The sequence below is a fragment of the Leopardus geoffroyi genome, chromosome X (genome assembly GCF_018350155.1).
Source record: "Leopardus geoffroyi isolate Oge1 chromosome X, O.geoffroyi_Oge1_pat1.0, whole genome shotgun sequence".
Taxonomy (NCBI): Eukaryota; Metazoa; Chordata; class Mammalia; order Carnivora; family Felidae; genus Leopardus; species Leopardus geoffroyi.
Window position 1 is genome coordinate 112,896,082 of NC_059343.1, and position 25,172 is coordinate 112,921,253.

Here is a 25,172-nt window from a genome sequence, read left to right on the forward strand (position 1 = left end):
TGACATCTTCCCCGTGATTAGCCTGGGGTTGTGCATTCTTTGGGAGGAAGTCACAGAGGTAAGGTGCCATTCTCCTCGCGTTGTATCAAAGGTACATACTTGCAGGCATGTTAATAATGTTGGCGTCAGCCTTAATCACTTGATTGAGATAGTGTTGGTCAGGCCACTCCACTGTAAAGTTACTCATTTTCCCCCTTTCTATATCGAACCGCTTAGATGGAGTCCATCTCCTCAAGGAGTTCTTTCCATGGGGTATTTATCTGTCCCCCTCCATTTATTGTTTTCTTGTCATTTATATCAGGATGGACTCAATGATATTTATTTTATACTTTGGGTCATGATACATTACTACTTTCTAAAATTTTGTTGCCCAAACTGTTCCTGCTTTGGCCATTTGGAACTCTTTCAGTGGGTACTTTGTCCCTTTGTCCCCTTACCACCATCGTTATGTGTTTTGAATTTTTTTAAGTTTATTTATTTTGAGAGACAGCACATGAGCAGGAGAGGGGCAGAGAGAGAGGGAGAGAGAGAGAATCCCAAGCAAGCTCTGAACTGTCAGCATAGAGCACAGTGCAGGGCTCGAACCCACAGACCATGAGATCCTGACCTGAGCTGAAACCAAGAGTCGGATGCTTAACTGACTGAGCCACCCAGGGGCCCCGAAGTTTTGTTTTTTGTTTTTTGTTTTAAGTAGGCTTCACACTCAGCGTGGAGCCCAACACAGGGCTTGAACTCACAACCCTGAGATCAAGCCCTGAGCTGAGATCAAGAGTCAGATGCTTAACCGACTGAGCCACCCAGGCACCCCTTGAACACTTCCTTACTTCCTAGGGAAGATGCTTCAGACTCTTCTTGTATATTTTCTGCCCTAGCCTTGAATCAGCCATTTTTCCAAGGATCCCTGGCTCCTCTTATTGGGGAATGGTATTAGATATCAGGATCTGGGCTGTAGTGTATTCAGTGCCATTGAGGTATCCTGGCTTCTAGGCCCTCTCAGCTGACACAGGGAGGAAATATGTATATATATGCTAGCTGCTATATGTGCGTATATCTATAAATACATATGTAACCATCCGTATGTCTGTTAAACTAAACATAAGTTCATACTGATGTCTCCAACTCTAATCTGTTATCACGTGCATCATCCTGGCCGCCTCCTCTTGACTGATCTGTGAACTCCGATTCCAATAGTGAGAAACCTGGCTCCCACCATTGGAGACCGAACTTCTGAAGATGGTCTTTCACCACCTTGAATGTGTAGTCTAAATAGCATTAATGGTAAAAAAGAAATTTGCCTTAACCTATTAACTTTAGGTTGCTATTTTCTTGGGAAGAGCTGCTAATATTTACCCCTTGTCCCTCTTACTTAATTTGGGTAGAAGAAGTAAGATTGGATCAAATTTTCAGCACATGATGATGTTTGCTGGTAAGTTGTAACTTTCCCTCTCTTAGCCTACTCCAAGAAGCCACTCACCACACATATGCCAACTTGATTTTAAATGGAAATGATGTGCTAGTAAGATGAGACTCCCTGAAATGTGGAAGTCGCAACCTCCAATAGAAAATTCTTTTTATAGTGTCCGATTCCCTTCTGTGAGAATGTTTTTCTGGTTTCAAATTCCTGGTTCAGAAATACAGCACATGTAGTGGAGAAGATAAAGATTAATGTATTTTCACACAAAAACCTGTTATGTATTTACGACAGCTGTATTCACAATTGCCAAAATCTGGAAATAGCCCAGTGGGTGAATGAATAGGCAAACTGTAGGATGTCCATGAGGCCACGGAGTGCTCCTCAGCACTGAAACACCAAACTGTGGATAAGCTCAACATGGACGAACCCTCAGGGCATCGTGCAGCGTGAAAGAAGCCAGTCTCAAAAGGTTACATTCTCAAAAAAGACAAAAGCGTAGCGATGGAGAAATAGCTCGGGGGTTGGCAGGGGTTTGGCAGGGTGACAGAGAGGTTGGGCTAAAACTGTGTGGCCCCAAGGAATTCGGGGAGGGGGTTGGTGAGGGCGACGACACTGTTCTGTGTCTTAGTCGTGGTCGTGGCCACACACTTTGATGCCTCATCAAAGCGCATGGGACTGTACACCAGAAAAGAGTAGATTTTAGTATATGTGAACTTAAAAATAAAATGTGAACTATTATTAAAAGGTCAGGGCATGTCAGTATCATCTACTAATTCTCTTTATCTGTGTATGCTTCGTATGTTCATGTAGTTGTTCACGTGCTTCTGAGTTCTCAGAATGTGCTTTATTTCTCTGAATTTATGAAGCTCGCGTTGGTAAATGAGTTATCGAAGGAAAAGACCTCTTCCGTTCCCTTCTAGGCCTCCGCGGCGCAATGGCATTTGCTTTGGCCATTCGGGATACTGCAACTTACGCACGCCAGATGATGTTCAGCACCACGCTTCTGATTGTGTTTTTTACTGTATGGGTATTTGGCGGCGGCACAACTGCCATGCTGTCATGCTTGCATATAAGGTAGGTAGCGCCTGGGGACCTCGTTTGCAGTTAAATGATCATTCGGGGGGGGGTTTTCTTTTAATTAGGAGAAAATTCTAAGCTTTGACGAATGTATGAGGTTTTCTTTCTTTCCTTTAAAATAGTATACAACGTAGTACAGAGAAAATGGGAAATGGGCAAAAGAAAGTTGTTCACACTTCGAGGGATGTCCTTCCAAGATCTCTTGCTATGCATTATGTATATATATTTTTTAACAAAAAAGGGGCAACGCTACAGGGATTCTTGTAAAGTGATTTTTAACTGTAATCTAGCATGGACATTTATGTCAGTAAATATATTTACATCATAATTTAATGGCTGCATACATCATAAGCTATTTAAACAAATCCCTGTCTTTGGACTTTTGCATTGTTTCTAAGATTTTTCTAGTAGCATTAACATTTGAGGATTTGCTATTAGTGTTACCATTAACAGTGTGAACGTTCATAAACGCATACACCAATGTGCATTTGTTTGATCATTTCCTCAGGATCCATTCCTAGGAGTGGAGTTGCTTAATCAAAGGATATGCATATATTTAAGGCTTTTGACCCATATCACCCGATCAAATCAAAACTGTTTCTTCTTATCTGCAGCCTGTGAGACAATCCAGTTTGTCCCAACCCTAATCAGTCCTAGACATTATCTTTCTTTCTCAACTTTATGATCACCACTGTTGCTAACCTGACAACCCAAGGCCAAGATTGTGAAGTGTTAAATGCATACTCATTAATGTATTCAGTTGGAAAGCTCCCTGTATCTCAAGAGTTCTGCATTGTTTCCATGGATACAGCAGCCTGTGTTGCTAAAGCTTTTGTAGATTTTAGTTCTGTGTTTGGCTGAAACTTCATAGACCCTCTACTGAGCCTCTAGAACATGTAGGGTTCATTAGAGAAAACAGCACTTCACATTTTATAAAATCTCTTCTCCATGTTTTTCATTCTATTATGCCTTTCTCTTTTTTATTTTATTTTATGTTATTTTTTTAATATGAAATTTATTGTCAAATTGGTTTCCATACAACACCCAGTGCTCATCCCAACAGGTGCCCTCCTCAATGCCCATCACCCACTTTCCCCTCCCCCCCCCACCATCAACCCTGTTTATTCTCAGGCTTTTTTTTTTTAAATTTTTTTTATCATTTATTTATTTTTGAGACAGATACAGAGCATGAACAGGGGAAGGTCAGAGACAGAGGGAGACACAGAATCTGAAACAGGCTCCAGGCTCTGAGCTGTCAGCACAGAGCCTGACAGGGCTCGAACTCACAGACCGTGAGATCATGACCTGAGCCGAAGTCGGACACTTAACTGACTGAGCCACCCAGGCACCCCTATTCTCAGTTTTTAAGAGTCTCTTATGGTTTGGCTCCCTCCCTCTCTAACTTTTTTTCTTCCTTCCCCTCCCCCATGGTCTTCTGTTAAGTTTCTCAGGATCCACATAAGAGTGAAAACATATGGTATCTGTCTTTCTCTGACTGACTTATTTCACTCAGCATAACACTCTCCAGTTCCATCCATGTTGCTACAAAAGGCCAGATTTCATTCTTTCTCATTGCCACGTAGTATTCCATTGTGTATATAAACCACAATTTCTTTATCCATTCGTCAGTTGATGGACATTTAGGCTCTTTCCATAATTTGGCTGTTGTTGAAAGTGCTGCTCTAAACATTGGGGTACAGGTGCCCCTATGCCTCAGCACTCCTGTATCCCTTGGGTAAATTCCTAGCAGTGCTATTGCTGGGTCATAGGGTAGGTCTATTTTTAATTTTTTGAGGAACCTCCACACTTTTCCAGAGCGGCTGCACCAGTTTGCATTCCCACCAACAGGGCAAGAGGGTTCCCGTTTCTCCACATCCTCGCCAGCATCTATAGTCTCCTGATTTGTTCATTTTAGCCACTCTGACTGGTGTGAGGTGATATCTCAGTGTGGTTTTGATTTGTATTTCCCTGATGAGGAGTGATGTTGAGCATCTTTTCATGTTATTATGCCTTTCTCTTAAACATTCTAAAGACCAGCCAGCCCTAAATCACACTTTGAATGTTGTTATTTTTGTCTTTATTTCTCTTTACTATTCAAACTCCTTTCTTCCAATTTCTGTGCTATTATGGCATATAATCGAAAATAATGTTCTTATAATTCTGATCATGACTTCAGGGAAGCCCTGGCATTTGTTGAGCACCTGTTATGTGCTGGGCATTGTGCTAAGTGCATTTCACATATTTATCTTATCACAATACCTCCATTTTGCAAGTGAGGAAATAGTGGCTTTAGAAGTTTCTAAGCTGTTCAAGGTCATACAGAGAATGAAGTAGCAGACAGAGAAGCCTCCAGTCTCACCTTTCTCGTGGACTGTGCTGCATTGAGAAATGAGGGTGTTAAATTTCAGAAGGATTAAACTCCTTTCTTAAGAGCTTGTAGGTGAAGATTTTTCCTTATTCTACTGAGAAGAACAAAATTAAATATAAGATAATTTATGAAAAATAATGCTGTCCAGTAGAGTCTCCGTTCTCTTTCCTGACTGACATCCACACAAAATTACGCATGCTTACCCCCGCTCCAAGAAAAACACCCTTCTCATAGAGTTGAATCAATCTCACCAGCTCTGCAAGTGCCTTGGCCCATCTTGCCTGTCCCGTAGCATAGTTTGGCACTTAATTGTACGCATTGCCTTACAGTCTTAGATTAGTTCTTTTTATTGTTGTTTTGGGGTTTTATGACCTCTTTGTGAGCAGAGGCTGGATTTTACGTTTCTTTTCCCTCCCCTGAAATGTTTCTAGTGCAATTTTGAGGATGCTGATAAGTCTTTAAAGTTTAAGATTCATGCAGGCTGAGATCTGACTCTGGGTTCTTGCTGCTTCATTCACCAATTCTATGATCTTGGGCAAGTTCTTTAACCTTTGTGAGCCTCTGTTTCCTCATTTGTAACGTGTGTGTGATGGTACCTGCCTCCTCCAGGGTTGTTGTAAGGATTCAGTGAGCTAATGTCTGTAAAGCTCCTAGCACAACATTTCAAATGTACCTTTTATTCATTCATTTGATTAATACCAATGGATACCAACCATGTGCCAGGCACTGTTTTAGACTCTTAGTGGTTCTCAGGCGGGGGGAGGGAAGGCATTTGGCAATGTCTAGAGACATTTTCGATTGTCACAATCCCAAGAGAGGAGGCTGCTCCTGGCATCTCGTCGGCAGAGGCTAAGGATACCCCTTAATGTCTGGTAGTGCACAGAGCAGCACCCCACGACAAACAGTCATCTGGGCTGAAATATCAGTAATGCAAAGGTTAAAAGACCCTGCTCTGGAGGGAGGGATATAGTGGTAGCAATAAGATAGAAAAGGTCCCTGGTCTCATGGAATCTGTACTTCAGCGGGAAAAGACAGACAATAAGGTAGTAAATGAATAAATGAAGAAAACAATTTAGATGGTATTAAATACTGTGACGACAAACACAGTACTGTGATAGTGACTGGGGATAGAGTGAACTTTATACACAGAGGTAAGCTAAGGTCTCTCAGGTTCCATGTGAGCTCAGTCTACCTGAATGACAGGACATTGAGAGTTAAACAGTGAGCGGGAAGAAGAGTGGTCCAGGCAGTGGGGAAAGCAAGTGCAAAGGCCCTGAGGCAGGACAAACTTTGCCTGTACAATGAACAGAAAAAAAGCCCACATAGCTGGAAATAGTGATTGATGGGTAGGTAGGAAATGAGGTGGGCAAGACCCTACAGGGGCAGGAGTTGGCAAACATGTCCTGTAAAGGGCCAGATAGTAAATATTCTAGGCTTTACAGCCCATATGGTCTCTGTCTCCGCTACTCAGCCCTAGCGTGAAAGCAGCCATAGATAATATGTAAATCAGTTGCGATGGCTGAGTTCCCAGCAAACAGGAGGCATACCAGATGTGGCCTCTGGGCCGTAGTTTGGGAAACCCTGCTATTTGGTCTTGTAGGACATGGTGAGGAGTTTGGATTTTTAAATCCGGTTGGAAATCGTGTAGGATTTTAAAGCAAGGGAGCGACATGATCTGTTTTACGGTGTGAAAGGATCACTCCAGCTGTTGTGCGGACAAAGGGTCCTCAGTGAGCTGGAGCCAGCCAGCCAGCTTATCCCTGTGTCCTTTCAGGTAGTTTGTGACAGTCACACTTGGCTCCCTGTCATTTCCCGCACACACTTGGCAGTCCTCTGTCTCCGAGCCTTTGCTCCTACTGTTTCCTCTGCGTGGAATTCTCCTTCACCCCCAGGAAATAGCACAGCTCAGAGGCCTCCTCCCTTTGCCCTCTTCCAACGGAGCCACTCTTCCTTCCGTGTGCTTCCCGCGGGTATCTCTATGACAACGCTTATTTGGGTCGGCCTCGTGATGACAGAAGTGCTGTACGAGCTGCTGTTTAGTGAGGATGAAGTGATGCATCAGATACCTTTAAAACCTTTAGATACATTTTCTCATTTAATCCTTGCATCAACTCTAAGTGGTGGATATTATCCCCATTTTCCAGGTGATAAACTTGGAGTTCATTGGACTGCATAACCCAAGTTCACACAGCTAGAAAGGGGCCGAGGCCAAACTGGAGCCCAGCTCTCCTTGATTGCAGAGCCCTTGGGGGATTGCGCTCTAGTTGTTTCTGTAGCCCCCACTAGTCTGTGAGCTCCTTGAGGGAAGGGGCTGTGTCTCATTCGTGTCTATGCCCTGTGCCTAGCACAGTGCCTGGCAGATAATAAATGCTCCGTAAATGTTTATTACACTGACCTGGCTTCTAGTAACATTCTGAGTGTTACAAATGTGCTATCTCCAAGACCACTAGATGTCACTTTATGTACACAAATGGGTCCAGAGTTTAATATGGCTGAGAAGGTATTAAACAGCTTCTGGCCATTTAACACAGAAGAACTGAGCCTTTCTTTGAATTATGAATCTGGTCATGGCTGTCCGTTTTCAAGTACTTGACCATGATTCACTTGCCTTCCAGATGAGGTCTTGCATCATTTTCCTCCCTTCGGTGTGTTTGTATTCTGAGATGCTCCTGCTACAGCTTCTCACACTGCTGTTTTTTCTGTGTTGTCTGTAGTAGTGACCTTAATCGATAAACATTTGAGCACCTATTATGTATCAGGTACTGTGCTAGACTCTGGGGATACAGAGATGAATTGAGACATGGCCTTTACCCTCAAGGAGCTCACAGTCTATTTGGGGAGACTGACAGGTAAATAATTATACTCTACTGTGCTAAGTGTTCTAATAGAGGAATCTAGAAAGTGCTGTAGAAGCATGGAGGAAAGAATGATTCCACCTGCAGGGGTTATAGAATGATTCGTTCGGAATTAGAAAAAGTTGTTGGGAACACATGAAGGGCCACGTGTTTCAGTTAGAGGGGATGGCCTGAGCAAAGGCATGGAGGCTTGGGAGAGGACAGGGGCCAGGGAGAGAAGGGGGTGGGAATGGCTAATAGAGGATATGTAGAGGAGAATGAGGAGAAATGAGAGTGGAGAGCTAGGTCAGAGTGGCAGGGGTCGCTAGTTTGTAGCGTCTTCAAAGCCGCCCAAGGGGCTTTAGACTTGGCCCTGTCACTTGTAAGCCACTCTCAGAGTCTTTTGCCAAGGGAATGACCCAGTGAGTTCCATGCTTTAGACACCTGACTCTAGGGGACAGCCTGGCAGCTGGACAACCTTTCGGCCAACTGCCTCCGACCTCATGAGTCAGAATGAGGCCTGAGCCCGAGCAGTTGGGATAGAAAGGAAAGAAGATTTGGGAAACGGTTTAGAGAAAGAATGAACAAAGTTGGTGGGTGCTGGTCTTGAGGGGAGAGAGGGGAATCAAAGAGAGCTTCATAATGAAGCTGTTCCCTGGGTTACGGAAAGCAGGAATTTTAAGCACATAAAAGATAATTATGAAGAACCGAGGCTAATATCTGTCCATTAGCCTATGAAAAAAAACTGTAACCGGGCCCTCTCTTCAGTCATCATAACAGAATGTTGCCATGAGAGCTGAGAGGTCTGAAAACACGCAGCTCCCTCCTGGAACTGCATTGTGCCCGCCTTATGTTTGGAACTAGCCAGCGGTTCCTATTCGGCAATCAGGGCGGCGCTGCTTTCCCCGACTCTGCTTCTAGTGCACTTCCATTCGGGGCCGAGAATGTTATTTTTCTGAAACTGGTCAGTGGGACTGCAGGAAGGGAATCATTAGTAGACCCTGCCTGCCTCAGGATCCAAGCTGTTGCTAAGGAAAGTGGCAGGGGCCAAAAATCGACATCAACAACCAGAGGGAAGCAAGAAAATGTTAACCATTCTGCAGCTCGCGTGTTAGGAAAAGTAGCTGCCTGACACTGTTCGTATGTGAATAGACCTTGACTTGGCCTCAAGATCTCATTTGCCTTTTGTGTTTCTCCTTTAGGGTTGGTGTTGATTCCGACCAAGAACATTTGGTAAATATGCGTTTGTGTTGTCTCTAGCATTTTTGTCGAATGTGCAGCCGTTTGGAAAGACAGTGGTCTACTCTAGACTTCACGCCACTATTATTTAGATCCTGTCCTGTTTGTACCAGCTTTTAACTGACATCATTCCTGGCTTTTCTCACCGCTTGATAGAGACAGAACCAAATTTTAGACAACATGTGGTTATCAAGGGTGACAGCTCTCATATCTGTGGGCCAGCCTGGGCTTTGGCCACGAAGGGGAACAGTCCCTTAAGCACTCCTGGGTTTTCAAGTGACTGCTCTGGCACAGGGAGCCTTTTTCCACTCTGGTTTGAGCATGAAGGCTTGTCTCTGATGTCAGCCTCACTCCAGCTGCTCTTCCTGTGTAACTTTCCAATTGGATGACCAGCAGCTGCCCTTGAGAACCGCCTGGAAGCTTTGCAGTCTTCAACCAGTCTTCCCTGACTGTTCAGGAGAATGCACTTCCTTGCCCTGGGCCTCAACCTTGCTTAATCCTAGGTGTCCATTTCTCATTTGTTCCTCTGAACCTGAGCCTGAGACTGACCATCCTTTTCTGGTCTTTTCTATCTGCTTTTTAATTTTTTTTTTCAACGTTTTTTTATTTATTTTTGGGACAGAGAGAGACAGAGCATGAACGGGGGAGGGGCAGAGAGAGAGGGAGACATAGAATCGGAAACAGGCTCCAGGCTCTGAACCATCAGCCCAGAGCCCGACGCGGGGCTCGAACTCCCGGACCGTGAGATCGTGACCTGGCTGAAGTCGGACGCTTAACCAACTGCGCCACCCAAGCGCCCCTCTATCTGCTTTTTAAAAAATAATTTTTTAAAGTTTATTTATTTATTTTGAGAGAGAGCATGAGCAGGGGAGGGGCGGAGAGAAAGAGAGAGAGAGAGAGAGAGAGAGAGAGAGAGAGAGAGAGAATCCCAAGCAGGCTCTGCAGGGTTAGTGCAGAGCCCAACGCGGGGCTTGACCTCATGAAACTGTGAGATCATGACCTAAACCAAAATCAAGAGTCGGACACTCAACTGAGCCACCCAGGCGTCCCCCCATCTGCTTTATAAGGGTCTCTGAGCACCACTGAATACATGACTCTGTCCTAAGACATTAGATGCGAGATCACAGAAATTAAATTTTTATTTTTATTTTTATTTATTTTTATTTTTTTTATAAATTTTTTTTTTCCAACGTTTATTTATTTTTGGGACAGAGAGAGACAGAGCATGAACGGGGGAGGGGCAGAGAGAGAGGGAGACACAGAATGGGAAACAGGCTCCAGGCTCTGAGCCATCAGCCCAGAGCCCGACGCGGGGCTCGAACTCACGGGCCGCAAGATCGTGACCTGGCTGAAGTCGGACGCTTAACCGACTGCGCCACCCAGGCGCCCCAAATTAAATTTTTAAAGGTAGAAAGCATCTCTTTTAAAATACATTCTTTTTCTGGTCCGAAACGAGCCGTGGTCTATTTGTCTTCAGGGTGCGGTTCCCCCCAAAAATACATTTCTCAGATTCATTTCCTTGATGCTAATTTTGTCAGCTGTTGAATGATGAGTGTGTATGTAACACAGTAAGTACTCGCCTCTTTTGTGGTCAGAACCATGCAAGTGTAGTTTCGTGGGCTTGAAATACTTGCACAAACAAGGCTGGATAAATCCCCATGATGCGGGGCGCCTGGGTGGCGCAGTCGGTTAAGCGTCCGACTTCAGCCAGGTCACGATCTCGCGGTCCAGGAGTTCGAGCCCCGTGTCGGGCTCTGGGCTGATGGCTCCGAGCCTGGAGCCTGTTTCCGATTCTGTGTCTCCCTCTCTCTCTGCCCCTCCCCCGTTCATGCTCTGTCTCTCTCTGTCCCAAAAATGAATAAACGTTGAAAAAAAAAATTGTAAAAAAAAAAAAAAAAAAATCCCCATGATGCTGCGCTGCTTGGAGTGGTGTCTAAGAGGTAGTAGCTCCCCAGTGCCTCCACCCCTGTGTCCAAACAAGAATAAAATATCACACGGCTCACCAGACAAATGCTTTGTCATGATCCACATAAGTCTTCACCCGCTGTGTCACCTCAGTCACCACAGAGGACAAATAGAAATGGAGAGAGAATGCCAGGTAGGTGAGTCCCAGCTGGGACATACAGAAAAAATACCGTTTTCCCCTCGCCCTCAAAACCTTGTGGATGTCTTGGTTGGTTATACGGTTTAGTCAGTGTTTCGAGTGTCCACTGGGAAGCAGAGAGGAACATGATAGTAAGTATGGAGTGTGTGGGGGCCGGTGTCCAGGTGTTTCTGTGCTGAAGGGGTCATGAGATTTGTAGATTAGCTGCCCTTGGAAACGCAGAGGCACGCAAACCTCTGTGTACTGGTGTGAAAGGAAGTACACCTGTACTCCAAGATTCTTGCATGGTGTATGTTTTGGTATGTGCTGAGAGGAAGATTTATTTAGTTTGAAGACCAGGAAGGACAGGAAAGGACCAAAACCCAGAATCTAAACTGTGTCCTTCACAAATCATGGAACCATGGAACATCCATGCTGCAGAGGGCTTTTGAGATTCTCTAAGCCTCACGCCGTGTACGTGAAGAAATCCAGGCCCTCAGAGGGGAAGGGACTTGTCCAGCTTAGTCCATGTCAGAGCTGAGATGAACCAGATCACCTAACTGCCCCGCTGCTGACTGTACCACATTACGAATAAGGATCCAGTTTGTTTTTGGAAGCTATTTTAGAAGAGGCCCCCGCTTGCTGTGTTAGTTTTCTCTTCTAGCCAGTCAGGCCTACCATGGGTTTTTTCTACTTTATTTTGCTAGTGTTCTCAGAACATAGTAGCACCTTTGAAAACGCCGGTTACTTTTGGGACCCATAACAACTCCCAAAGATAGGGATGTCGATGTGATGTTTTCTACTTAAGATGCAATTCACATTGTGGGTGTAAGTCTTTCAGATTTAGGGATGAATTATTCCACATTGATTTTTTTAAATGACGGTAGACTCCTAAATCAGCAGGCAGCCTTGAGTAATAGAGGTGTTGAGAAAAACATTTCCATTTCATATTCCAAAGCTGCAATATGCAAGCTAGTAAATTTCTGATGTTACCCATGATAGAGAGTATCTTCTATGAAGTAGGCTATATTTCCAAGTCTACAAAGAAATGACTCTAAATAAATGTGTCTTTTATCTTGGTGTATGGATTGATTTCTTTATTATCTGTTTGCAGGGCATTCCGGAAAATGAAAGAAGAACCACCAAAGCAGAGAGTGCCTGGCTTTTCCGGATATGGTACAACTTTGATCATAAGTATCCTTAACTGAGGAGGAAAAATGGTAATGTGAACGTGGCCAGTTACAATTTAATGGAACAACTGTTGTGACTTCCCTTCCGGAAGTGGAATGCAAAACCCACGTTTGGGCTTCCCTTTCCCCTTCAGTGGAGCAGATGGAGAAAGCTATTAAAGGAAACCCACACAAATGAATTGCCCTGAAAACCCACGAAACCAGTAGGGACTGGTTAGTGCAGAGGCTGGCTGCGAGAGGGGGGACTCAGGAGCCCTTACGATAGACTCTGTTCCATATATTGGTTTACTTATTGAGCAGTCATGGTCTTTTACCTAATTTAGTGAATCTTGCAAAAGGTGTTTGTTGGTCCTTGTCAGTGCACTTGCTCTAGGGTCAAAGAGGAAAGGCTGCCTTAGGGAAAAGCATGCGGATGAGATGGAAAACACAGAAATACTAGATACCTCAGTAGTCAGGGACAGGCCTGTTTTCTCTGACCTTTCAGAAGACTGGAAGATTCTCCTCTCCACTAAGGGTGCCAGTGTTTCCCTGTTTGCCAAATCTCCTTCTTCTCCTATCATAGTCGTCTTCTTCATACCTCTGCTTTGGGTTGTGTTACGTCCTATGACCTGGTTAAATCATGCCTTTCAAAAAATATTTTATCTCTTACTATTTATTAAAATTAATTTCTTACTTGAAAATTGAACTAGAAAAAGGGACCACGGAGTTCTTTCAAGCTGAAGCTTATTAGTAAATGAATCAAAACCTGGTTCGTGTTCTACTGAAGGCAGTTTGGGACAACCATGTAAAAACTTTTCCCTTGCTTTTGACTTTGTGATGAAAGCCTTGAATATTTGAGAAAAATGCAGTTGGGGGGCCCTGGATGGCTCAGTTGGTTAAGCGTCTGACTCAATTTCGGATCAGGTCATGATCTTACGGTTTGTGAATTTGAGTCCCGTGTCAGACTCCGTGCTGACAGTGTGGAGCCTGCTTGGGATTCTCTCTCCCCCCCTCTCTCTCTGCCCCCCGTCTTAAAAATAAATAAATAAACTTAAAGAAAAATGCACTTGGCACTTTTCGTTAGAAGCTACTACTTACTATATTCTGTTGGCTGGATTTTTATAATCACTTTTTGCAAGTACTCAAAATTAAATTAGTATATGGAAACAAGAATGCAATCATATCTGTTGTATTAAGACTCCCAGTAGGAGATCCTGGCTCTTTAAAATTGTTTAATGATTATGTCACTACTTTTGGCTCCGTTTTCAGCATTTTGGGTATAAGCCACTCCCATATCTCTTGGGGCTTTTTCATCCCTCTAATTTAACAAAAATTGTTTAATATTTCCTGAATAAAATGTTTTATACATTTTCTGCATAATATATGTATAAAACAATCCTAATGTAGAGAAAGTGTAGAATGATAGTTTATTTTTCTGTGTATTCTTACAGAAGTAAACACCAAGATTTGACTCAGTACTACCCTTTGAAGTACTACTGGACTAAGACCCAGTAATTTTCATACCTAGTGCCCTAGTAAAATTAATCATTCACACTCTAGATCTCAGTTCCATTGTATAGCCAGATTATTTGTTGTAATGGAGATATATATACCTTAAATAATATATCCAAATCTTAAGCTTGTGACCTATGTATATGCCTGTGTGCTTGCTACCCATCTGAAGATGTAGGGGCACCTGGGTGGCCCTCAGTTGGTTAAATGCCCAACTCTGGGTTTCGGCTCAGGTCATGATCTCACAGCTCATGGGTTTGAGCCCCGCATTGGGCTTCCGTGCTGACAGCATAGAGCCTGCTTGAGATTCTCTCTGTCCCTCTCTCTCTCTACCCCTTTCCTGCTTGTGATCACGCGCTGTCTCTCTCTCTCTCTCACATAAATAAACTTTAAAAAAAAATTAAAGATATATAGAAGATCTCCAGCATCCCAGAAGTTGGCCTGTGTTCCCTTAGTGTCAGTAGTGCCTTCCCTGCCCCCCTCAAAGGGCAGCCACTCTTCTGATTTCTAGCAACATGGGTTTTCATCTTCAACTAAATGAAATCCTATATTACATATTATTTTATGTCTTGCTTCTTTTCACTTAACAACGTGTAATTTATCCATATTGTTGCCTGTGCCAGTAATTCATTCTTGTTCGTTGCTATGTGGTGTTCCACAGTGTGAATATACTACAGGGTTGTGTTGTGTTTTGTTTTGTTTTGTTTTGTTTTGTTTTTTCTCCAGCCATTCCACTGTTGATAAACATCTGAGTCATTTCCCAGTTTGGGCTATTACAAAGTTAAACATCTATGTATGCATCCTTTGGTGAACACCAGCACTCATTTCTGTTGAGTGTATACCCAGGAGAAAAATTTAGGGCAAGTGTATTGTTGAGCTGGACTCGATCCTGGCAGCCAGTTTTCCAGAGTGGCTGTAAACTGATTGGCACTCCCACCAGTGACTTAAGGGAGTGCCAGTTGTCCCACACCTCCACCAAAACTCAATCTTTAATCCACCTTTTAAATGTTAGCCATTTCAGTGGGTGTGTAGTGCTACCATATGTGGTTTAATTTGCAGTTCTCTGACGGCCAGTGAGGCCAGGCATCCCTTCATATATTTGTTGACTACTTGGATGTCATTTTTTTTTTTTTATGAAGCAGGGTCTATTTAGTTCTTTTGCCCATTATTTGAGGCATCTTATCTTTTCCTAATTAACTTGTAGTTCTTCCTGCGTTACTGAATTGGGTTCTGTGTTGATTATACACACGATGAGTATCTTCTCCCAGTCTGTAGCTCACCTTTTCATTTTCTTCATCCTATGTAGTGAGGGACAGAAATTCTTCATTTTAATGAGGTTTACTTTATTACTCTTTTCTTTTGGTTAGTGCTTTCATTTCTTGATAAATCTTTTATATCCCAAGGTCCTATGTTTTCTTCTAAAAGTGTGATTATCTTAGCTGTCACATTTAAGTCTTCGATCCGCCACAAGTCAATTTTTGTGTATGCTGTGAGGTATGGGTCAAGACCTACTTTTCTCCCATATAAGAATTCAGTTGACCCAGCACCATTTATTGAAAATGCTGTCCTTAACCTTCTTAATTGCACTGGAGCCTTTGTTGTAAACCACTTGGCCATATAAGTGGAGGTCTGCCTCTGGACTTTCTTTTCTATTTGTCGTTTTTTCACATTAATACCACACTCTATTAGTTATTACACTTTGTAATAAATCTTGCTGTCCAATAAGGGAAAGCCTACAGGTTTGTTATTCCTTAGTATTGCCTTGGCTATTTTAGGCTCACTGCAGTTTCATCTAAATTTTAGAAACAGCTTGCCACTTTCCATACACACACACACACACACACACACACTTACCAAGAAAACCTGCTGGCAATTCTTTGGGGTTTGTATTAAATCAGTAGATGAATTTGGAGAGAACTGACATCTTAACAGTATTGAGTTTCGAATCCATGAACAGAGTATATCCCTCCATTTCTTTAGATCTTTAATTTCTCTCATTAATGTTTTATAGTTTTTTTTTTTCAACGTTTATTTATTTTTGGGACAGAGAGAGACAGAGCATGAACGGGGGAGGGGCAGAGAGAGAGGGAGACACAGAATCAGAAACAGGCTCCAGGCTCTGAGCCGTCAGCCCAGAGCCCGACGCGGGGCTCGAACTCCCGGACCGCGAGATCGTGACCTGGCTGAAGTCGGACGCTTAACCGACTGCGCCACCCAGGCGCCCCAATGTTTTATAGTTTTAAGTGCCAAATCTTGCACATCTTTCATTATATTTGTTACCCCTAAGTATTTGATGCTATTGCAAATGGTACTTTATGTTCTACTCATTTACTCTTAATATGTAGATATGTAATTGGGATTTTTATATGTTGACTTTGTATCCAGCAATCTTGTTAAGTTCACTTCTTATTGAAGAGTTTATAGATTCTTTTTGATTTACTGTTCATAAAATCAAGTGAATAATAGTGTCTTATCTATTTTTTTTTCTTTTCTAATTCCTTATATTTTCTTTTGTTACATCTTACTACACTGGCTGGACCTTTCCAGTACAAGGTTGAATATAAGTGGACCTTTTGTCTTATTCCTGACCTCAGGAAGAAAATTTTCAATATTTCACCATTAAGTATGATATTAGCTGTAGGTTTTTGAGATAGCCTTTGTCAAGTTAAGAATATCCCCTTCTATTTCTAGTTTGCCAAGAGTTTTTATCATGAACAGGTATTGAATATTATCAGATGAGTTTTCTGCATCAAATGAGATGATCATGTATTTGTTTTTTCTCCTTTAATCTGTCTTTGTGCTGATTTTCACTGATTGTGTTTTTTTTATGTTTATTCATTTTTGAGAGAGACAGGCAGACAGATAGAGCATTAGTAGGGAGGGGCAGAGAGAGAGGGGGACACAGAATAAGAAGTAGTCTCCAGGCTCTGAGGTGTCAGCACAGATTCTGATGTGGGGCTCGAACCCACAAACTGTGAGATCCTGACCTGAGCCAAAGTCCATGCCCAACTGACTGAGCCACTCAGGCGCCCCACTGATTGTTTGAATATTAAACCAGTCTTGCATTGCTGGAACAAATCTCACTTGGTCATGATATGTTATCCCATGTATGTACCATTGGATGTAGTTTACTAATCTTTTGTGTCTGATTTTTGTGTCTGTTTTCATGAGTGATACTGACTGGCTTGTGGGGTTTTTTTGTTGGTTTGTTTGTTTTTTTTTTGTTGTTGTTGTTGTTGTTGTTGTTGTTGTTGTTTGTCATAATGCCCCTGTCAGGTATCGTTAACAAGATAACATGTTGGTTTCACAAAATGAAGGGGGTAGAATTTTTCTCTTTTTCTATTTTCTGGAGGATTGGTGGGGTTTTTTTCCTTTAAATGCTGGGAAGATTTTACCGGTGAGGTCACCTGGGCCTGGAGTGTTTTGTCTGAGAAGCTTATTAATTTCTTTAATAGATACAGGACTATTCCTCATGTTTAAAATTTTTATTTCTTTATTTTGAGAGAGAGGATGATCAAGGGAGGGGCAGAGAGAGAGAGGGAGAGAAAGAATCCCAGGCAGGCTCTATGCTGTCAGTGCAGAGCCCCATGTGGGGCTTGATCTCACAAACTCTGAGATCATGACCTGAGCCGAAGTCAAGAGTCAGATGCCTAACTGACTGAGCTGCCCGGGTGCCCAGACTATTCCTCATTTTTAACGTATATGTGTATGTGTCTTTCTCCCATTCTCTCTACTTTTTCTTATGATTCCCTCTTGTTTTCTTCTGCGTATCACATATGTTACCATGTCTGTTTTTAGTTTTTGAAGATGAATGAATACTGAAATGAGGGTCTATGATAGAGGAACTCAACGATACATCATTTTTTAAACGTTTTTAGTATTGAATTTCCTTTGATACTAAGTTTCAACTCATTTGAGAGGCCAGCTGAACTCACAGTAAATGATTAAAACCATTTTTGTCACTATATTCTGCAACCGAATATTTCATCTTTTTTCCCCTCTTACCACTCTTTACTTTCTTCCATATCTCCTTTGGTGCTAAATCGAGAGTGATTTTGTCTTCCGTTTGGCTTTAGTAAAATCAGAAAGGCACTAGGACGCCGTGGGAATGGCACTTGGAATCAAACCCGTCTGGGTTCGTGTATTGGTCCTTCCCTTTGCTTCATCGTGTGACTGCAGGCAGATCACTGATTTCTCTGAGCCTCGCTTGCCATTTCTGTGAAACAGAGGTCATCACAAACTCTCCCTTGGCTATCTCACGGGCGTATAACCTGGTGACAAAAGGAGCGACATAAGTGAAAGCCCTTCGCTCTCCTCCGAAGTGGCAGGTACGCAGCGAGGGCGGTAGTGATCAAAGGGGTGGCTCTTTTGAATTTGTGAAGGACGGAACCGGCTCTTCCTTAACCAGCACAGCTACCTGAAGCCTCTGCTGACGCACAGCGGGCCTCCCCTCACCACCACGCTCCCCGCCTGCTGCGGGCCCATCGCGAGGTGCCTGACCAGCCCCCAAGCTTATGAGGTAAGTTGGTTTTATCCACGAGCGAAGTTCTTCATGAAGTGAAATTCATCCGCTCTGTGGACGGGTCGCTGGTTTGATTTTGCTTTGCTTGCCTCTGACGTACAGAATCCACAAGGGGGACTAGAAGTATAGTTTGCTCGGCCAGAAAACACACTGAAATCCGCAGCTACCATTCACAGTCTTTGAAACGTCATTTGAAAACAGATAGGGCGCGTTCCCTCACCTTCCTGGCCGTGATTTTAGTACATGGTTCTGGTCCCGTGCCGGTTTTCATGTATTTGCGGTATGTGGCCTGAGCTCGGTGTCACCTCTGAGCTAGAGGTGTCCCGTCTTCCCCTGTGAACTAGAGCGGCCGCAGACGTGTTGAGAGGACTGGCGCGGCAAACTCTGACATCCCTGCCGCGCGCCAGATGGTCTCGTACTTGCAGCCTGCCAGCGTTTGAGGATCAGCGAGCATTTATCTACCCGTGTTCCGCATTGCTAGGATATGCTAGCATATCTACGTATAGTCGAGATTCCAGACTTTTTTCCTCAGCTACCGGCACATGATTGGTGGCGCGGCAAGTGCTGCAACACGGAAAGAAATGGCCAGTGCTAACCAGCCTTTATTTGAAAACACGAACCTCTTATTTTTCAAGTTCTTTTTTTTTTTTTAAATTTGCTTCTAACCCAACCCTTCAAAAATAATCTGTGGCGTCGCATAAAGTGCCCACGTTAACAAAACCCACCAACTTGACCACTGTGATGCAACACCATGAGTAGAGAGGCCAGGCAGCGGTGAAGCAGTGTAGACCCGCAGCCTTCCGTTCCCTACGGCCTCCTCTGTGGCACGTGAGAGCAGACCCCCCCCCCCCCAGGGAATGGACTGGAAGAGGAGTCTGGAGGGGGGTGGCACCAGCAGGGAGGGCCGCCCCACAGCTTTGTGTTCCGCTGAGTCCGGGCACATTTCTGACAGACCGTGCCTCGTGCGGCGGGGACACGCGTGTTGTCTTCCCTCTCTCTCCCCTGCATCTCCCGGGCTCCCTTTCGAGCGGCCTCCTTCCCCTCTGTGCCCTGTCAGTCCACGAGGCCCTGTGCAGAGGGGACAGCCAGCTTCGTCAGTCCAGTCAGGGAGCGTCGGCTCGTGGATTCCAGAGACCTGCTCACCGTCACCAGAAGCCACGAGTTCCCCAACAACCGCGTGCCCTGTGGAATATAGCTAAACACAACATGATCGTGTTCGTTCCCCGGGGCTGCCATAACAAAGTACCTCAAACCGCATGGTTCACCAGAAATGTATTGTCTCATAGTTCTGGAGGCTTGATGTCAGAGGTCAAAGTGTGGGCAGTGTTGGCTTCTTCTGAGGGCCGGGAGGAAGAGCCTGCTCCAGGCCTCTCCCCAGCTTCGGCTGGTTTGCCGGCAGTCTTTGGTGTTCCTTACTTACAGATACACCGCATGGATCTCTGTCTTCATCTTTTTTAAAAATATTTTTTCAGTCGATTCATTTTTGAGAGAGACGGAGCGTGAGCAGGGGAGGGGCAGAGAGAGGGGGAGACACAGAATCCAAAGCCGGCTCCAGGCTCTGAGCCATCAGCACAGAGCCCGACGTGGGGCTCGAACCCATGAACCGTGAGATCATGACCTGAGCTGAAGTCAGATGCTTAACTGACGGAGCCACCCAGGCGCCCCTCTGTCGTCATCTTCACACGACGTTCTGTGTGTGTGTGTGGCCAAATTTCCCCATTTTTAAGGACACCCACCAGTCATGGGATCAGGGCCCACACTAATGACCTCATCTTAATCTGACTATCTGAAAAGACCCTATTTCCATATAATGCCACATTCACAGGGACTCGGGGTTAGGATTTCAACATCTTTTGCGGGGGGATATAATGTAACCCATAACAACCATAAAGCTTAACTTCTAATGTTATTTTTCATTGTTCTCAACTACTTTTCTAGTTATAAAAGTTAACATACTGTGGCCAAGGGGTGCCTGGGTGGCTCAGTCGGTTAAGCATTCGACTTCGGCTCAGGTCATGATCTCGTGGTTCATGGGTTCGAGCCCCACATTGGGCTCTGTGCTGCCGGCTCAGAGCCTGGAGCCTGCTTTGGGTTCTGTGCCTCCCTCTCTCTCTGCCCCTGCCCCACTCGTAATCTGTCTCTCTCAAAAATAAACAAACGTAAAAAAAAAAACATACTTGTGGCCAAATAGTGTGGAATAGACAATACGAAATATCGAAGTCCCCTCCTCCCACATACGTCTCCCCCGCAGAGGCAGTCTTTACGAAGGATTTATTGTGTGTACTTCCTAATCTGTTTTATCCGCACAAACTTATACATGTGTGTATAGCTTTGTTACTGGCTTACACGAATGAGATCACAACTGCATCGTCCTGCTACTTGGGTTGTTCACTTACTGATACATTGTGGCCACCTTTTGAGGAGTCCATGAGAACCCATTGCCTTCTCTTTATTCATGGCTGCATAGTGCTTGCACCAGCATTGACTTAATCATCCGCCTTTGGCTAGACCTTTAAGTTGTTTCCTTTTCTTTCTTTGTTATTACAAATAATGTTTATAGTAGAAGGCAGGGGCATTTATTGCTTCCTGCCTCTCCTGTTATGGTGAACGTTCTTGTTACATATGAATTTATCCAAGTACGTACAAAGGTATATAAAATAGATTTTAAAGGTTAAATTGCTGGGGCAAAAAGCATATACATTTTAAAATTTGGTAGACATTGGCCCAAACCTCAACCTTAATGAAGACCTTAGAAGGTGCTCCAGAGCCCCACTGACGCGTGAAGGCGCCACAACTTCGTTGGAAGTATTGCTCAGCGAGGGGGTAGACGCTGCTCAGACTTAGCCTTCGAACTTGTATCGGGCAAAAGGGGATTATGGTTGGTCGGTGGAGCGGGCTTGTTTGGGTTTTGATTCACGTATCTTCGAGTGGGCAAATTTCCACTTGAAAATTAAAGTTTTAAATTTAAAAAAAAAGTTAAACATTTTTTTAAAAAAATTAAAGATGTTTTAAATTTGCGTCTAACAGCCTCCTCAGTCTATGTTAGACAAATTCTAAGATTTTTAAACACACAGCTTAGAAGAGCTGGATGTAAGCCGTTTCTATCAGCCTATGCACACGTACATTTTTTTCATTGACCAAAATGGCATTATATGTATGCTTGATTTTTCCCCCTTTTGTAGAACGTTATTTAATTATACTTTTGTGCCACAAAGTCTCCGTTACAACCGAGGCTTATTGAGCTGGTAGACAAATACGCAGTGAGGGTTCAACATATTTGGGGGTATTCTTTTATGAGGCATTGTTAATACAGAAGTTAAAAGCTTCACTTATATAAACCCGTTCAGTAATCCATTAAACTAACATTTGGAGAATACTTTCTGTGTGCCCTGAACCGTCAGGTGGCTGGATCAGGGCAGAGAAGGGGCTCAGAGGCTGGTGTGGGATATGCCGAGCAGACCGGTGCACACGCGGTTCTGGTACACGGGTAAAGGCCGCTGCAGAGAGAGAGGGCGAAGTACAGGATGCTAGGAGAGAACACAGGAGGCACACCTAAGCCCACTCTGCAAGGTCAAGGAAGACTCCTAGCAGAAAGGGATTTTATTTTAAGCTGAGACCTCAGTGATAGGCTCTAGTCACAGGAAGGAAGGCGGGGGAGACGGAAGATAAGGGAAAGCGTGAGCGATTGGGGCACCTGTCAGCGGTTCAGATGGCAGGCACACGGTGGGGTGGTTGGAGTGGGTGAAGCAGTTGCAGCAGAGGGTGAAGGGTCTGGGTCACGAGGCGTCTTTAAGGTAAGGACTGTAGGCCTTCTGAAGGCAGCAGGCTGGTGCTGGAGGGTTTTAAATAGGGAATCCTTGAAAATTCTTCCATTGGAAATGTTTCTTGAGTCGCACAGCAATTCTTAAGACTTATTTTATTTGCGTTTAGAACCAGGAGCAGTTGAAAGACGATGACTCCGATCTCATTCTCAATGATGGCGACATTAGTTTGACGTATGGGGATTCTACTGTGAACACCGAATCAGGAACATCCGGTGCCCCTAGGAGGTTTATGGGAAATAGTTCAGAAGATGCCTTGGATCGGGAGCTCTCATTTGGGGACCACGAACTGGTCATTCGGGGAACACGCTTGGTTCTTCCCATGGATGATTCTGAACCCCCATTAAATTTGTTAGATAACACGAGACACAGTCCGGCCTAAGCTTACTAATACTCACTTAGTGATTTGTAAAATTTGCACATGTGATTGTGAAGAAATTTGTACTACCTAAAAAGTCCCAGTGCATGTCTCTGAATGTTTAAGCTATATAAATGCTCTTTATATGGCATCGAGAGAATATAAATATCCTGTACAAGGCAGATTGTGAACAAACTATTCCTTTATGTTTCATTGGCTGCACTTAGATTGGATCTGTTATAGAAAAAAGTTACTTTCACAGTGATGTTGTGTGTTCCGTTAGCTTTACGTCTCAGTTAAAGTATAAAAAGTGACACATGTACTCTTTCTTACACTTACCTGATACTTAAGCAGAGTACCAAGTTCTTGTGCCGTGAATTAATTTTGTTTTGTGGGAGGGGAGGGAGAGGAAAGAGGGCGTGTTATTTCTGGGGAAGCCCAGGGAGGAGAGAAACAAGCACGTGTTCATTGCTCCTGCCTTGGATGTGACCTTTTTCTTTCTTTTTTCTCCGGTGGCCTGTTGTGGCATTAGAGGCTGAGGGTGTTCAGATCTTGCCCCGCTGGGCTTGGGAGTGAAATGGGCGGGGTGGGGGGCGCTTTCCCCCCCTCGCCGTGAAAGAACAGATTCATTGACACTGGTGTTCGGAAAAGACATCCAAGACTTCGTTACTTTTCTCCCAGACCAAGACCGTAGGAAGGCGTCGCGTTATCCGGCCAGCTTAGCCAAAAGTACGGGTGTTCGTAGTTCAGGGCACGTGGTTTCCGTTGGCAGGGGCAGGGGCAGGGGCAGAGCGCAGGAAGGGAGTAAAGGGGTGGGGGGTGGTCTTTCGGAGATCTCTCTTCCCAAATGTGTAAATATTCAATACCAGATAAGTTTAAATAAGAAACTCCGTTGCTGCTTACTTTTTGATTATAAACTTGATCTGTATAGCAAGCTTTGTGGTCAAATGTTTTTATATCAATTTAAATTGCTGCTCTTTAGCAGCCAAACAGGAGCAAAATGTAAAATTTTTGAACTTACTGTGTCTAACTGTCAGTCGTTAGTCTGCACTTGATGTTAAAAGTTAATTTATGACTCCATGATCGTTGCCACACTACATCAAAGTCCGTCGTAAAGAACCGCGCTGCCCTGGAGAGCTTATCGTAAGGGCAGTGGCTCGTTTATGTGCACCGGCGGTAGTTGTCTTAGTTTTCATGTGACTTTTTAATATGAAATGCCCAAGCTGCCATGTGTGGGTGTGTGTGTGGTGTGTGGGTGTGTGTGGGTGTGGTGGGTTTTGTTTTTGTTTTTGTTTTTTGTTTTTACAGTTTTCAAGGAAGAGTACATAGCAACTTCCCATTTCCTACTGAGACAATGAAAGATTCTACTTTGTAATGCTGAAAACACCTGCAGGTGCGTTGACCGCCTAGACGGGGGTTAGTCTCTGATGTCGATCCTGACCTGTTAAGGTTTCAGAAGAAAACTACGAGCTCTTGTGGGTCTTTCCCCCCTCGGGTCTGCGTAGCATTGCCTTAAATCTTCCCCAATTCGCAAAATTGATTTGTTTACGTGATACTAAAATTTTCCAGCCAAAAATATCTTTTCCGAGCAAAATATTCTCCCCCAGGTAGCTGTACTGTTGCAAACACTCCTGGAGATTTTAAGGGAATTCTCCCGTTGTACCCTTGAGTGGCAGCTCTAACTGTTGGCATAGATAGCCATTTGTTATGTGGTGGTACCGACTTTCCTGCTATGCAGGAACCCCGCGAAGTGTGCATTTTATATAATGTGTGCCTCTTCATGCAGTCTCTAATTCTTGCTAATGTGTGTTTGAGGGGCTTTGAACTTCAGCATCATTTACCCACGCAGTTATTCAAGTTGTAAAAGGTCATACAAAAAATGAACAACTACCTTTTATATTCTGTCAGGTTACTGAGCTCACTTCATGAAAATGGCTGTAAATACTTAGCATGACAAATTCAGTAACTCGTCTCTTTCAGCATGCGTAAGACTTTTTCTTAGGGAAACCGATACAGCTTGAGTCAACTGAATCTGCCTTCGTGCTGTATCAGAGGGGAACCAAGCCTTCTGTGCTTACGTCAGCATCTGGAAGATTCTCCTCTCCTCTGATCTGTGTGTGCATCTCCAAGCAAAGAAGAAAACGCAAACTGTGCTCTCATACCCATTGGTTTTAGACACCTGAGTGAACTTGAATGAAGGACAGTCTGAGTTACCATCACGCACAAGTAGAGCTGCTCTCGGACTTGCTGTTCTGTTCTTTGTGAACCCTACACGTTTGAATGACTCAAACATTGCATCTTTTAAAGTTATTTTGTAAGGTTCCTTGGCATCTATCCTCCTTGTCTGTGTTTGGCAATGTGCTGTTAAAGAAATAGACTTAATCTGTATGTATTTTTTGTTTTCCCTTGCAGTACTTGGACAGATGTTATAGTGGTTTCTTTTAGGAAAATCTGTCATTAAAAAAAATTATAGCCTTGCAAATAACCAGTCACCGTATTTGAGTCACAGTTTATTCTAGCGAGAAAGCAGTAAAGAGTACTGACTTCATTTATTTTTCTACCTATACACCTACTGGGAAAGCAGGAAAGACTGATGTTTAATAAAAGAACAAACAGAAACCTACCAGAACGTAACGTATGGGGTTGCCAATTTGGGGGGGGAGGGGGAGGGCTTATGGGTAAGGCTGGACATATTTGTTTATGGTCACGATTGAACCATTTAACAAATGGCAGTCGAATTAACAATTCGACTCAGGGCAGTCGAATTCTGTCACA

The 25,172-nt window shown here is 43.8% G+C and overlaps 1 protein-coding gene across 5 annotated transcripts in view; it reads left to right on the forward strand.

The window, feature by feature from the left end:
• Positions 1 to 24,885, forward strand: part of SLC9A6 (solute carrier family 9 member A6) — a 63,987-nt gene extending 39,102 nt beyond the window's left edge. For 3 of the 5 annotated variants that reach the window (XM_045472790.1, XM_045472789.1, XM_045472787.1), the window contains 7 exons: positions 1,315 to 1,426; positions 2,335 to 2,488; positions 7,619 to 7,708; positions 8,896 to 8,926; positions 12,130 to 12,209; positions 18,110 to 18,215; positions 22,149 to 24,885. In XM_045472790.1, coding sequence (XP_045328746.1) covers positions 1,315 to 1,426; positions 2,335 to 2,488; positions 7,619 to 7,708; positions 8,896 to 8,926; positions 12,130 to 12,209; positions 18,110 to 18,215; positions 22,149 to 22,421 — 846 coding nt within the window. In that variant the 3' untranslated portion in view covers positions 22,422 to 24,885. The remainder of the gene's footprint in view (positions 1 to 1,314; positions 1,427 to 2,334; positions 2,489 to 7,618; positions 7,709 to 8,895; positions 8,927 to 12,129; positions 12,210 to 18,109; positions 18,216 to 22,148) is intronic. The other 2 variants (XM_045472792.1, XM_045472788.1) reach the window with 1 other exon arrangement.
• Positions 24,886 to 25,172: the final 287 nt, after the last annotated feature.